Genomic DNA, 13,478 nt, shown 5'->3' on the forward strand with positions numbered 1-13,478 from the left:
TATGTGGAGGTCCCGTGCGCTGGGACTCACTCTATAGCACTTGCTGCAGAATCGCCTCCACATGTATGCAGGTAGTGGCGTGGTATCCAAAGCTAATGCGCATGTGTGGCAGGAAAGCCCCCTGTAGGCATCTGTGGATGCCGGTTAAGATGGAAAATCGTGACCGGAAGGGTACACAACGGTGTAAACTGGCCCCCAAAGATGGAATAGGGAAGCTAGTTGCACAGTTCACTCGTGACGCGTTTCGTATAGTAAATATACTTCATCATATATAAATGACAGATTGTACAGTAGATATTCCTCTCCTCTAGGTGTTTTGACTCTCACTATTTATCCCAAAAATGGTGTCAACTCTACATAGTCATTTAACCCCCACCATTTTTGAGATAAATAGTGGGAGTCAAAACACCTAGAGGAGAGAAATATCTACTGCACAATCTGTCATTTATATATTGCTCATTGTTTATATGGACCCTCTCTGGTCTGGCTCTTACATTTATATTTGTGTTACTCTATTTATTTTGCTTAACCCATTGAGAGCATCACAAAATACCTACGGCCATACTACCCTGAAAGTGCCCGATCCCGTCTGATCTTGGAAGCTAAGCAGGATGAGGCTTGATTAATACCGGCTTGGGAGACTGCCTGGGAATACCTGGTGCTGTATGTGAATCATACATTTTTTCCTCTTTTTTATTTTTTACTCCCCCATTTTAATCTTTTCTTTCTTATTTATTTTCTTTTTCCTTTTTGTTTTCATGTTGTAATTTGTTATGTCATTTATATTGCATTTATGTGATTATTATTACTTATGATCATGTTTTTATCTTTGTTGAATGTACACTTGTTATTCTTGGATACCTGTGGGTGTGACTGTGTGTACCAAAATCCAACCATTAGAGTATCTATTGTCCTGCCATCTCCCCTTTTTTGAGATGTTACCTCCCATTTCAAAAATAACCATCTACTTGTCTTCCCTAAACAAATCTAACTATGCCAATAGCAAAGATTAGTCTGTTTACATGGGGGGAAGTAGGTTGTCAATCAAGTGCTTTCATTATCCTTCTACCACCCAGTCAAAGAGCCAATACAAACCAGAGGAGGGGGCTCTGGCCATGCAAACTCTTGTCGAACAATCACATCACAAAAGACAGAGCAGCCAGAGGACATCAAACCCCATCAAGTCTCAGCTCATCAGGTCTCAGCTCATTGTGTTTATAAACTCACTATCAAACATGATAAGAAAATAATATGTAACAATTTCTGCGTTTTCCTCAGATGTTTGAAATAAAAAAAGGGCAAGTAAGAATAAGGTATTGGATTCCATGATCTGCTGGACAGATACACATTTAAGCCCAGAGCCACTGAAGGATTCTAAGTTTTAGCACACTTTTACTCCCATTTATATGAATGGGAGTTGAGGCTTGCAAAATCTTAGCACCCTTTTGTGGGTTTAAGGCTGCGCTTATAGTGCCGGTGACGCGACGTTGCGGCAAAACACATGTATTGCCACCGTCGTGTGCGCTTATAGTAAGCGTGACGAGAGCGACGTGGCAGCGCGAAATTCGGAAGCCGGTCAAATTTGATTTTTCAGAGGCTGTCGCCATGTTACAGCCCCTGAACCAATCAATGGCCAGGTCGCTTGCGACGTCGCTGCAAAGCTAAATACAACTTTTGCGGGTGGCGACCGAGGGGTGGCGTCATCCGTCACGTCGTCAGCGCACGCACCATAAACGCGGCCTAAGGGGCCTATTCACTAAACGTCGATAAGTTTAGTACAATACTGAGCGTATTTGCATGTTCTTACTGCACTATAAGAAATTTGTGTCAAAACAGTATTCACCAAAAAATAAATCACAAGTTTTTTATCGTGCGAAAAAAAAATACAAAACCGCACTACTTTGTGTTTGCTTGATGAGTAACATGTCGCTCCAGCAGTCTGTAAGAGCTGCACGAAGAGAGCTACACAGCTCTTACAGGCGTATTGAAAAAGGGGTCTCTGGAGCAGAACCGCATTAATTTCAACCTCGGGGACACCCTGCTTCCCGAGTTACAGATCCCTGTATGGGGTGCTGGTATCTCTCTGCATTGTTTAAATCTCCCTCGTCCGTAAGCGGAACATTTAAACTTTGCGGGGATACCGGCACCCCATACCGGGGCATGTAACTTGGGAAGCCGAGGCTGAAATTAATGTGGTTCAGCTCCAGAAACCCCTGCTTCACTCCTGTGTTATTAAAATTAAGTAAAAACAGCTTCATTACCTTAGCGGCTATCCACTAAGGAAGGGGTGCACAAACTGGGGGGGGGGGAGATTTGTCTGGGCGGGCGCGGGCGTTTGCAGAGGTCCCGTGCTCTTCCCACAGGCATTTAAATTAAATGGCGGGGGATCGCGTGAGGTCTGTGCAACAATAAAACTTACCGGCATTCAGACGATGTGACGCGTCTCCATGGCAACGCGGCATCAAATGACGTCGCAGGGTCATGTGACATCATGTGACCCTGTAGCGTCACGTGACCTTGCAGCGTAATTTGACGCAGCTGCCATGTACAGTACGAGGGGGGGCGCGAGCTCCAGAGCAGGCAGACAGGGGGGCGCAACAGGAAACGTTTGCGCTCCCTTGCACTAAGGCAATGAAGGGGTTAAGTCAGAATACCTGGTTTGTTGGGGGTAGAGGGGTTGGGGGAAGGGTGTAGTTGCCCCAGGGTGGGTGGTTAGGCCTACAGGGACGTTTGCGGGAAGAGTTAACCCCTTCACTACCATAGCGGTGGTAGCCGCTAAGGTAATGAAGGGATTAACCCCCCTGCAACTTTCCCGCTACCCTCCCAAGAGGCCTAACCACCCACTCTGGGGTAACTACCCCCTTCATCCACGCCCTCTACCCCAATAAACATTAAAATTCCACAACCATGTTATTACATAGGGACCGTTTCATCCCCTTCGGCTACACAGCTCCCCTCACTCGCTCTCATCTTACCCGGGCCGACTTTGGATCTTGATAGAAGAGTAGATCTATTATACACTGCTGTGGGCCATTTTAGCTCACTCTCGCCTAGTTAGAGGGGGGCCTGCAATTTTTCGCCTCTAGCTTTCACTTAGCCGGAGATTCCGGACCAGAACCTAGCTGAGAAGAGCAGTTAGATTAAAATAAAAAAACTAACTACTAGCCATTAACCCCTTAATCACCTTAACAGTTAGTTACCGCTATGGTAAGGGGTAAACCCCCTTCCTCGCTACCCACCTGGGTGGCCTAACCACCTTCCCCAGGGAAACTAACCCCAACCCCCTCTACCCATGGATTGTCACAGTGGTAAACCATGCCCACAATATGGGCATGGATTGTCACAATGGCAATAAATGGGCAAACTAAAAAAAAGGAACCACAAAATAGAACACATGACATTTAAATTAAATGTTACTTTCAGGGTATAGATAAGCACAGTGACAAGCAATGTATTTTTTGGCAAATGTTTGTTTTTATTTAATTGTAATATATAGTATTTTTTTGTCATTTTTGTTATGCTGTCCATTAATTTCCATTGTTGCAATCCATGCTCATATTGTGGGCATGGTTTACTACATTCACAATAAATGGCTATATTGTCAAATAAATAACTAAATAACTGTCATTATTATTATTGAAGTATTTAAACTTTATACTTATTACCATATATGTTTTGTCTTTTGTTGTATACATTTGCCACGCTCAGTAGCACTCTTTATTGACATAAATATATATTCATGATGTGGTGGGTGTAGGAATTTGAGCTAGCTGGGAATGTGTGTTAATCAATTTCTGACTGGTAACAGTTGTAATGGAGGTAGGTGGCACCTCCCCCCAGAGCTCACTCCTCCTCACCTTTTTAACTTGGGAGGTTTTTTCACTTTGCTGCAATAACAGGACCTACTATGGTTCTTTCCCCTCATACAGAGGAGAAGAAATGGGAGCCCCACGCCCCCTAGGGACGCTACTCAATAGAATCCAAAATTGAAAAGTTCACATATAACTGTTAAATTCTTCAATCACACTGACTGTCCAATGTGGATATAATGTCCCTCATAGCCACGTTATAGTACAGTGGTCTGGTCCCCTCAATAGCCCCCTCAATAGCCTCTGACCTGATGTATATCTTGTATGAGGTAAGCCAATATTGAAAAAGACAAATAACTCACTGTTTGTACGTGGGATCCAGACAGCGTCGGCGTGCTCCAACCAGGGTAGGTATTTTCACAGTGTAGTGTAGGACCTGCATTTTTGGTTATACCATGACGTTTGGTATGCAGGCTTACGATGCTTTGGCCAGAAGGATTAACTAAATAACCAAGTAATTATTATTATTATTGAAGTATTTAAACGTTATACTTATTACCATATATGTTTTGTCAATATTGTCAAATGCTTGTTTTATTTAAATGTCATGTGTTTTATTTGGTGGTTCTTTTTTGTTAGGTTGCCCATCCATTGTAATTGTGGCAATCCATGCCCATATTGTGGGCATAGTTTACCACTGTGAAAATCAATGGGTAGAGGGGGTGGTGGTAGTTGCCCCGGGGAAGGTGGTTAGGCCTCCCGGGTAGGTAGCGGGGAGGGGGGGTTAACCCCTTAATTACCATAGCGGTTACTTACCTCTAAGGTGATTAAGAGGTTAGTGGCCAGTAGCTACAGTAGTTTTTTTATTTTAATGTTGCTTCCCATGAAAGACTCAGGGGACACAGAGGACACGGCGGAAGATGAGGATGGCCTTCATCCTGGCAGGGTTAAGTACAACTTTCATTTACTTTATGCTTCCCTGACAGGGAGCTGCAGCCCATGCTAACCTAAAGGGCAAACTGTGCTGAAGCAGATGGCTATTGCTGTGTTCTGAGTCACCCTGCGGGCTGATAGGTGTAGGACACCTGGAGGAGGCGTTTTGGCTGGCAGGGCCCCAGAAACTTCTGGAAAGGGACTGCATTGTCAGTGCCATAAGCAGGGTGGCATAAGATAAGGATAGGTGGTATCTGAGTTGGGGTGCTTGATCCGCAGGTGCCGTGAACCTCTGCTGGAGGAGCTACCACCTTGTCACTAGCCGTTGATGCACAGGAAGCCACAGGAGTACTCACAATGGACTGTGATCATGTGCAGCATACTAGGGAAGAGCTTTGCCTAGCCTTGGGGTATATGTACACTCAGATAGTCAACTAACCATCTGCTGTAGTGGCTCAAGAAGAGCGGGTTTCCGTATGAATCGTGGAGACCGCGCGGTCTTGTACTTTATTGCACTCAAAATGGTGGTTCCCTCGCAAGGGAATGTACCTCATGAATTTTGCTACCCAAAATTGTGGTTCCCGTCAAAACTGGAGACCGTGTGTGCAGTTTGCAAAAGAATTGCATGCTTGGTGTTTGCACAGTTCTGCTCGGCGCGAAAGCTGGAGCTACACCCACCTGCTGTGAGTGGTCTGGCGCGCCGCCAGAGTCACGCCCTACTACAGTGTGTCCCTACTCTAAACTCTACCTGAGGGAGGTGGCACTGTAACAACCAATCCCGAAAGACTGTCTACACAAGGGGAGGAGCCAGATGCGAGCTGCCGCACCCTCAGTTCTTCGGAGCCTGCAAGGAGCAAGGAGCTACACTACCAGTACTCTTGCCTTTGCTTACTCAACCAAATCTGATCATGGCCAGCTGTACCTTCTCCCACTACCGGTTGCCAGGAGGCTTCCTATTAGTGGAAGTTGAAGTGCATCTGCCCAAGATATCAGCCTGACCACCACGTGTCCGGGGTGCGGGGCATCCTTCTTGAAGCCGACGCTGATGCAGGCTACGGCCTTCGCGTCCAAAGATGTGGCCAACACGCAGACCAGTGCGGCCGAGACTACTACTTCGACGGCGGAGGTTCCAGTGGGCCGTGTGCCCTAGTGGACGTTCCAGGGGATCCAACCCAAGACCAATCGGGTAAGGTGACTGCCCGGAATGAGGAAGGGCCATTGCCGTTGGTGGCGCAGGAGCTAGAACGCTGCCTGCTTATAGTCACCAACGATAGCGAGATGCTCTGGTACCTATCCCCTGCGGAGGTGTCCCTGCCCTCATCAGACAGAAGCGGCAGTCGAAAATCTGTGGTGATGCGCCCACCGTCCTGTACACCTATTGACGCTGTGAAGGAAAATCTGAGCTGCGGTACTGACCGACGGCGGAGTCCGGTATCCACGACAACAGTACGCCAAGAGATGGTCAGCGGAGGAGCGTCACAGATGTGGTGGTTCCTAGCGGCCTGGTCGACAAACCTGCGTGTATCCTGACAGTCACAAGGTCCCAGCGAGATAGCGGAGTGGTGAGAGTCCACCATTTTATTTACTGCTGGAACCAATGGAGGCTTCCAGCGAGGAGGTGCCGTCCGGTGCCTTCTCCTACGCGGACGACTGCGACAAACCTCGGCGGAGACCGGATGTTGACGTACTTCCGGTGCGGGACTTCGATCTCTACACCGATGTCGCAAGACCAGATGACGTCACTACAGAGGCGGCCGCCAGGGCAGACGAGGAACGGCTGATACCCGCTTAGGTAAGTCCAGCCTTATCTAAGACAGATATGGTCAAGTACATGGAACACGTAATGGGCCGGGGTCGCAGGAAATCTGCGGACCCATACATTACTGCTATTTATATTGGTGACTAGTAAGGGCAGGGCCAAGACAGTGGACTCTGACAAGGACATTCAGAACATTAATGCCCTAGCACCTGCCACCATTGCTTCTTCACAAATGCTTGTGAGGTCCAAGACTCTAAGAGAAGGGCCCATAGCTACAAGAAGACCGTAAAGCCCTTGGGACTTTGATCTCTGCTCTTAGGAGGAAGAGACCGCGGAAGCGGGGTCTCTTATGGGGGTAAATCCACGGCCTCCTGTAACACCGAGACTTCTGGGGTATCGTCCAAAGTTACATCCGGCCTGTAGTTAAATCACTGCCATGGTGGGACCCCATGTTCCAGGGGTATGTCCCTTACATGCACAGGATTAGGTTCCTGCTGATAGATGGGGACCTAGTGGACCATTGGTGGGCAGAAGGGGAGTTCAACCCAGAGGAGACAGCCAAGGACCTTAGGATGAGGGAACATGAGATCAGATTGGGTATAGTACAGCCCAAGGGCCTAGTAATTAATTTCTACGAGCAGCCAGCGCAAGAACCACTGTTCTGGGTATTGCCAGGACAGGCTTAGGGTCGTAGGCTTACTAAAATCAGCCGGGTTGAACGTCTAATTGTAGAGAGATACAGGCAGTCTCATGGGTTCAAGTACCCTTACGTCCCTGAACCCATCATGAAGGAGATAGAGGAGAACAGGGAGCAGTGGCTGCAGGATGTTATCTGAGATTACTTAACCACCAAGTGTTGGACTGCAGTTTACCACATGGAAGACAGAATTCTATACCTTATGGGGGTATGGAAAGTGGGGCACTCTATATACATGGACAGAGTAGAGTACCTGTCCGAGCGGCATCCCAAGAGAGTGTTCTCAGTGATGGTACCTGATAAAACGAGTGCACTGGTTAAAAAGCCTGACTCGTATCATTACAACTAAAGGGTAGTCAGCTTCTCCATGTTGGGAGTTATCGGTGTCACTGCTGTTTAAGGAAAATGTATGTATTACATTTCTCTGTGTGATTTATCAACTGTATACCAATGTGATGGTGATACTATTAATAACCTGTTGTTATTGTTCCAGGATAACAGCTGATGGATGGTACTCCAAATTTGGTACCAGGTGGGGACATCGGATATTCCACCAGAGGGTGAGTGTAGCCATATCTGTTTTTTTTTATCTTGCCACGGTAACCATGCAGACAGCGTCAGGACCAATCCTGGGTTTTACCCACAGAAGCAGCTTCCTTGAGTGAGAGGGGAGGAGGTATGAAAAGGCCTGTAGTCTGCTCAATCCTGGGCTCAGACCTTGTACCGTCCCCCTCTGTACTTAAGGGGCTGCACTTCTAAATTTAGTCAGTCTCTCTACCTCTGAGAGAGACAGGTACCACACAGGGGTGTACTAAGCATTGGCACCTACTGTCCACTCCCCTTGGGAAGTGGGGTGAGTACCTTTCTCATGGCTCTATTAGGGAGTAAGGGCAGAATAAGGACTGCCTCTGGTGCCCTTGGCTGGGGGTGAATGTCCAGGGACCATTCTGAGGTTGGAAGCCTATTGACTGTGCTGAAGCAGATACCTGTTGTGTTGCTGTGTATACAGTAAGGAATAAAAGGTTCCAGTTAACTATACTCCTGCCTGGTGTGCAATCTGACTGGGGAAGTGAAGTTCTCCTGCAGGGATTGTCTCCACATCCCTGGAGCCTGCAGCAGATGGAGGTGCTGTACTAACGGAAATAAAGACCATTAATGTACCCCAGAAACCTGTCCAGATGTCCCCAATACCACCGGCGGACCACACAGCATCCTGTGAACCAGCAGGTAGCCAGCACCATACACCATGTAATGGCAGAATCTCCCAGAGGGTGGGGGAAACACCATTACATATAATATAGGTGACAATTCTAGTGGCAGGTAGCCTAACCCCTGCACATCAACCCCTTTGTAACTGGTAGTGAAAAATGCTTTTTCTACCACATGTATTTATTTGAAGAGGATGTATTTATTGGATTTTACATATAAATTCATTTTTATTGCCATTTGTAGGAAATGAACATTGTGTCTCCGACTGTTCCTCTCTCAGTCTCACGGGGGCCAAATTGAAACAAATTGTGTAATTCCCATAGTGCGCCTCTTTGCGTCAATCCATCAAGGTTTTTTCTCCAAGGTTTGAGCCACGTGCGTCAGCTTGTGAATTGGGGTGAGTCAATAGGAGAAGTTAGGGAGGAGTTACATGGCGCATATTATTATGAGACGTAACAAAGTCTACGTTTCCATTAGTAATTTTTTTATCTTGTTTTTGTGTCAAAAAAATACGCCAGGTCTGAGGTGGCGTAAACTTTTCTGGTTAATAATTTGCCCAACTTGTAGGAAACTATCTTATATTTCACCCACAGAAGCAGAAAAACGATCAATGTGTCAAAACAAACTTCTATTCTCACTTTCTTTACAGTACATTGTAAATAAACCTGACATGTTTACTCTGTTTAGTTTCAAATTGGCATCTTTGGAACTTTAGAACATTCTGTTGCTTTGTGACTCAGGGACCTGACTCTTCACATTCCATCTCTGCTGGTCTCCTGAGAGCAGAGATACTGAGAGGAACTGAGACTTTTCAGACTGGTTCTTTGAGCTGCATCTCAGAAAATATTGAGAGCAGGTTTCACTCCGGACCCATATCCTGGATTCAGTGGACACAACTCACCAAGTATTTCACTTAGGGGAATATAATCACTGGGTTGGTGAACTCTACTTATGTATATATATATATCAGTAGATCAACATATGTATATAGATGGATAGACATGTATGTATATATACTGTAGATATATTTACATTGATATTTTACGATATGTTTGTATTTCACTAGATTGCTATGTGTAAAAAGAAGAAACATAATCAGGTATCTCCTGAGATAGAGGTCGGCACAAAAGTCACATCTCCATCTAGAGGCAGGAGGAAGAACGGCTTGCAGTGGCCCCTGCACCCACTTCAAGTTTTTGGCTGGGTCATGTACGTCCTCTATAGCATTGCTGGGTTTGGTCTCCTGGTCCCTATCCTTCCTCTGCACTGGCAGCCTGCCGGCTACATTGTATCCTTTCACCTTGGCATACACCGGTTACTTAACCCCTTAACGGCTAGAGGGGCCTCCAACACACGGCAGGGGGAGTGGGGGCGGTATAAGGAGGTAATGTGCATGGGGAGGGGGTGGTATAGGGAGGTAATGTGCCTGGGAAGGGGGTGGTATAGGGAGGTAATGTGCCTCGGGACGGAGCACAGGGAGGTAATGTGCCTGGGGGCGGGGTATAGGGAGGTAATGTGCCTGGGGGCGGGGTATAATGAGGTAATGTATGTGCCTGGGGACGTGATATAGTGAGGTAATGTGCCCGGTGGCGGGGTATAGGGAGGTAATGTGTCTGGGGGCGGGGTATAGGGAGGTAATGTGCCTAGGGGCGGGGTATAGGGAGGTAATGTGTCTGAGGGCGGGGTATAGTGAGGTAATGTGCCTGGGGGCGGGGTATAGGGAGGTAATGTGCCTGGGGGCGGGGTATAGGGAGGTAATGTGCCTGGGGGCGGGGTATAGGGAGGTAATGTGCCCGGTGGCGGGGTATAGGGAGGTAATGTGTCTGGGGGCGGGGTATAGGGAGGTAATGTGCCTAGGGGCGGGGTATAGGGAGGTAATGTGTCTGAGGGCGGGGTATAGTGAGGTAATGTGCCTGGGGGCGGGGTATAGGGAGGGAATGTGCCTGGGGTGGGGTATAGGGAGGTAATGTGCCTGGGGGCGGGTATAGTGAGGTAATGTGCCTGGGGACGTGGTATAGGGAGGTAATGTGCCTGGGGACGTGGTATAGTGAGGTAATGTGCCTGGGGTGGGGTATAGGGAGGTAATGTGCCTGGGGCGGGTATAGTGAGGTAATGTGCCTGGGGGCGGGGTATAGGGAGGTAATGTGCCTGGGGGGCGGGGTATAGGGAGGTAATGTGCCTGGGGGCGGGGTATAGGGAGGTAATGTGCCTTGGGGGCGGGGTATAGGGAGGTAATGTGCCTGGGGGCGGGGTATAGGGAGGTAATGTGCCTGGGGGCGGGGTATAGGGAGGTAATGTGTCTGAGGGCGGGTATAGGGAGGTAATGTGCCTGAAGGCGGGGTATAGGGAGGTAATGTGTCTGAGGGCGGGGTATAGGGAGGTAATGTGCCTGGGGGGCGGGGTATATGGAGGTAACTTGAAGAAATATTTATATAAATAAAAGTATTTACCAGCCCGCCCATTAGGCGAGCCGACGTGGTTGCTTAGGCCGTACAGGTCCTAGGGGCGCATGCATAATAATTATTTTTCTTTTTTTTGTCAGGTATTTTGGCGCCTTATTATTTTTATTTTGCGTTGTGCTGGGGTCCGGTCACATCCCCTGCAGCCCCGATAGCTGTGCCACTGTTTATTTTCTTTTTGGGGCGCAAATTTTAAGTTTCGCCTGGGGCGCATGAAATCCTTGCGCCGGCCCTGTGTCCACCATTGTGATTTTCTAAAATCTGGTTTAGCATCTCAACCCTGATCACTGCAACTTTGTAATTTTTGCAGTATTATTTCCAGCTCCAATGCAGTACTTAATTAACCCTTTCACTTTCAGAGAGGCCTGCAACGCATTGCTTTGCATGAGTTAAAATTAGCTACTGTACACCGCAGGAAAGTCTTTACTGTGAATATTTTTATGTCAGGTAATAACTGTGTTTAATATCTCAAAAGAGATTAAATAGCAATACAATAATCAAGATAAATATTCCCAAGTAAATGATTCCTGGCTTCCTTAATGTGCTGCCATGTTCAGTGTCCTGCATCTCTCTGCTGTCCGGCCATCACCTCCTGTGGTGTCATTCATGGCTCTGGGACAATTTGGTGACACCAGAAGTGTGATTATAATATAAAGTCATATGAGACTGAGTTTATTTAGCATTGATGTATCCCCAGTGTTAAAAGTATTTATGCTGCTAGATCATGACAAGTGAGACTGCGAGAGAGCTCCCTTCCCCTACCACAATTACCCGATACCCACATAAGGACAAACAAATAACGACAGAGACCAGGTCTGGAGGTACAAAGGCAGCAGCTTTTTATTTAAACATTAAATAATTGGATAAATGCCCATCCCTGTCAGAGTGCTCGCTCAACGGGTGAATGGTCTAAGGTCCTTGAACCTGTGACCCTCAAGCCGGGCCCACGTGACCATTAGCGTGCGTGGGCTCCCGGAAGTCATGTTTAAATGACCCCAGGCCACTCTCCACTCCCAGACCCACCAGGCTTTACCAGCACAGAACCCCATCTGGCAAGGACAAGTACTTACCCCCCAACTGTCCGCGCCCTGCCAGCGGGCCTTTAAGACCTCCCCCGCACCTCTTCATCTCACGCCCCTGACCGCATCATCCATGCTGCCTCCAACGGGAAGGAGAACAGCCAGAGGGTTTCAAGGAGAAGGTGAGTCTGGTCTCCCGGTCATAGCGGCCCCATGCTTAGAGCTCGAGGCTGCTTTAGCTAGTTATAACTCAATCATTATAGTAAAGTGTGTGTGTGTTTATAGAAAACATGTTTATATAACAATTAGAATGTAATAATTATTGTTTACAAAAATAAGATTCTAATGGTTTTTGAAATGTTAATAAATGTGTATATTATTGCGCATGTCCACCCTCCTGCCAGTTCCCTCACTTTTTTTTTTAAGAAAAAAGCTATATACATACATACATACATACATACATACAGTGTTCGACAAATAATTATAACCACACGCCCGTGGTGAGTGGTTTTAGGCCGCTGGCGAGCCGTGCTGCGGCTCTATGAATTCCCCTGCTCGCGCCATTTTTTTTTTTTTTTAAATAAATCATCCCCCTCCCTGATTGGGTTAACGCGGGGAAGAGGGCCGGCAGGCAGCTCTGGATTAGCTCCTTCCCCCGATCTCCTCCCCCTCCTGCCCCTGATCTCCTCCCCCCCCTGCACCCCGATTCCCTCCGCCTCTGAAGGGGGTCCGCTTCGGGGGGGGGGGAGCGTGCTGCGGCGTGGGCCGCTTCGGGGGGGGGGGCGTGCTGCGGCGACCGCTTCAGGGGGGGCGTGCTGCGGCATCCGCTTCGGGGGGGGCGTGCTGCGGCGTCCGCTTTTGCTGCTGCGGTGTCCGCCTCTGGAGGGGGGGCGGCCCCTTGCAGAGGTCCTCCTGCCGTGCCGAGGGCCCTGCTGCCGTGCGGAGTCCCACGCTGCTATGTGCGACCCCCCATGCCTTGCACAGGCCATCCTGCCGTGTGGAGGGCCCACTGCCGTGCGGAGGCCCCACTGCTGCTATGTGCGACCCCCTGTCTTGCGGGTGAGTGTGTGTGTGAGTGACAGACTGAATGACTGTGAGTGTGTATGTCTGTGAGTGTGTCACCCTTTCTCCCTCTCCCAGTGTCACCCTCTCCCAGTGTCACCCTCACCCTCTCCCTGTGTCTCCCTCTCCCTGTGTCACCCTACACACCCTACGCAATGAGAGCGGCTTTAGCAGGGGCTCACGCACGATTGAGGAAGCGTGTGTCTCAGGAAGTTTTCAGATTTGGTGCTCGCGGGAGCGCAGGGCCGGTCACGTGAGCGGTTCGCCAAATAAGGGCGAACCAGCTCCGTGACGTCACTGGCCCGCCCCCAGACCCGCCCACGGACGGCGCGCTGTGTAAGGCCAGGGAAAGCACCGCTTTCCCTGTGCCTCAGCGCGCCTCCACCCTGATTAAATAACTATGTCCCAGGCCGCTGAGAGCGGTGACATCACCAACTCTCCAAGCATGAGCACAGGGTGTCCTGCATAATTTTGCAAGCGTGGATCGGGGCTATTTGTGTGTGTCTGTGTCTGTGTGTATTGACTGCTGCT

General features: G+C 48.5%; 1 protein-coding gene and 1 pseudogene across 2 annotated transcripts in view; both read left to right on the plus strand.

Moving 5' to 3' along the window:
* The first annotated feature begins 551 nt into the window (after window positions 1-551).
* On the plus strand, window positions 552-670 carry LOC142496367 (5S ribosomal RNA; annotated as a pseudogene).
* Window positions 671-9,605: 8,935 nt separating this feature from the next.
* Window positions 9,606-13,478, plus strand: part of LOC142494535 (palmitoyltransferase ZDHHC1-like) — a 28,320-nt gene continuing 24,447 nt past the window's right edge. The window contains exon 1 of one of the 2 annotated variants that reach the window (XM_075599005.1): window positions 9,606-9,695. In XM_075599005.1, coding sequence (XP_075455120.1) covers window positions 9,615-9,695 — 81 coding nt within the window. In that variant the 5' untranslated portion in view covers window positions 9,606-9,614. Of the gene's footprint in view, window positions 9,696-11,299; window positions 12,068-13,478 lie in introns of those variants that run through there. The other variant, XM_075599006.1, reaches the window with a different exon arrangement.

Source organism: Ascaphus truei, chromosome 5 (genome assembly GCF_040206685.1).
Source record: "Ascaphus truei isolate aAscTru1 chromosome 5, aAscTru1.hap1, whole genome shotgun sequence".
In the NCBI taxonomy this organism is placed as follows: Eukaryota; Metazoa; Chordata; class Amphibia; order Anura; family Ascaphidae; genus Ascaphus; species Ascaphus truei.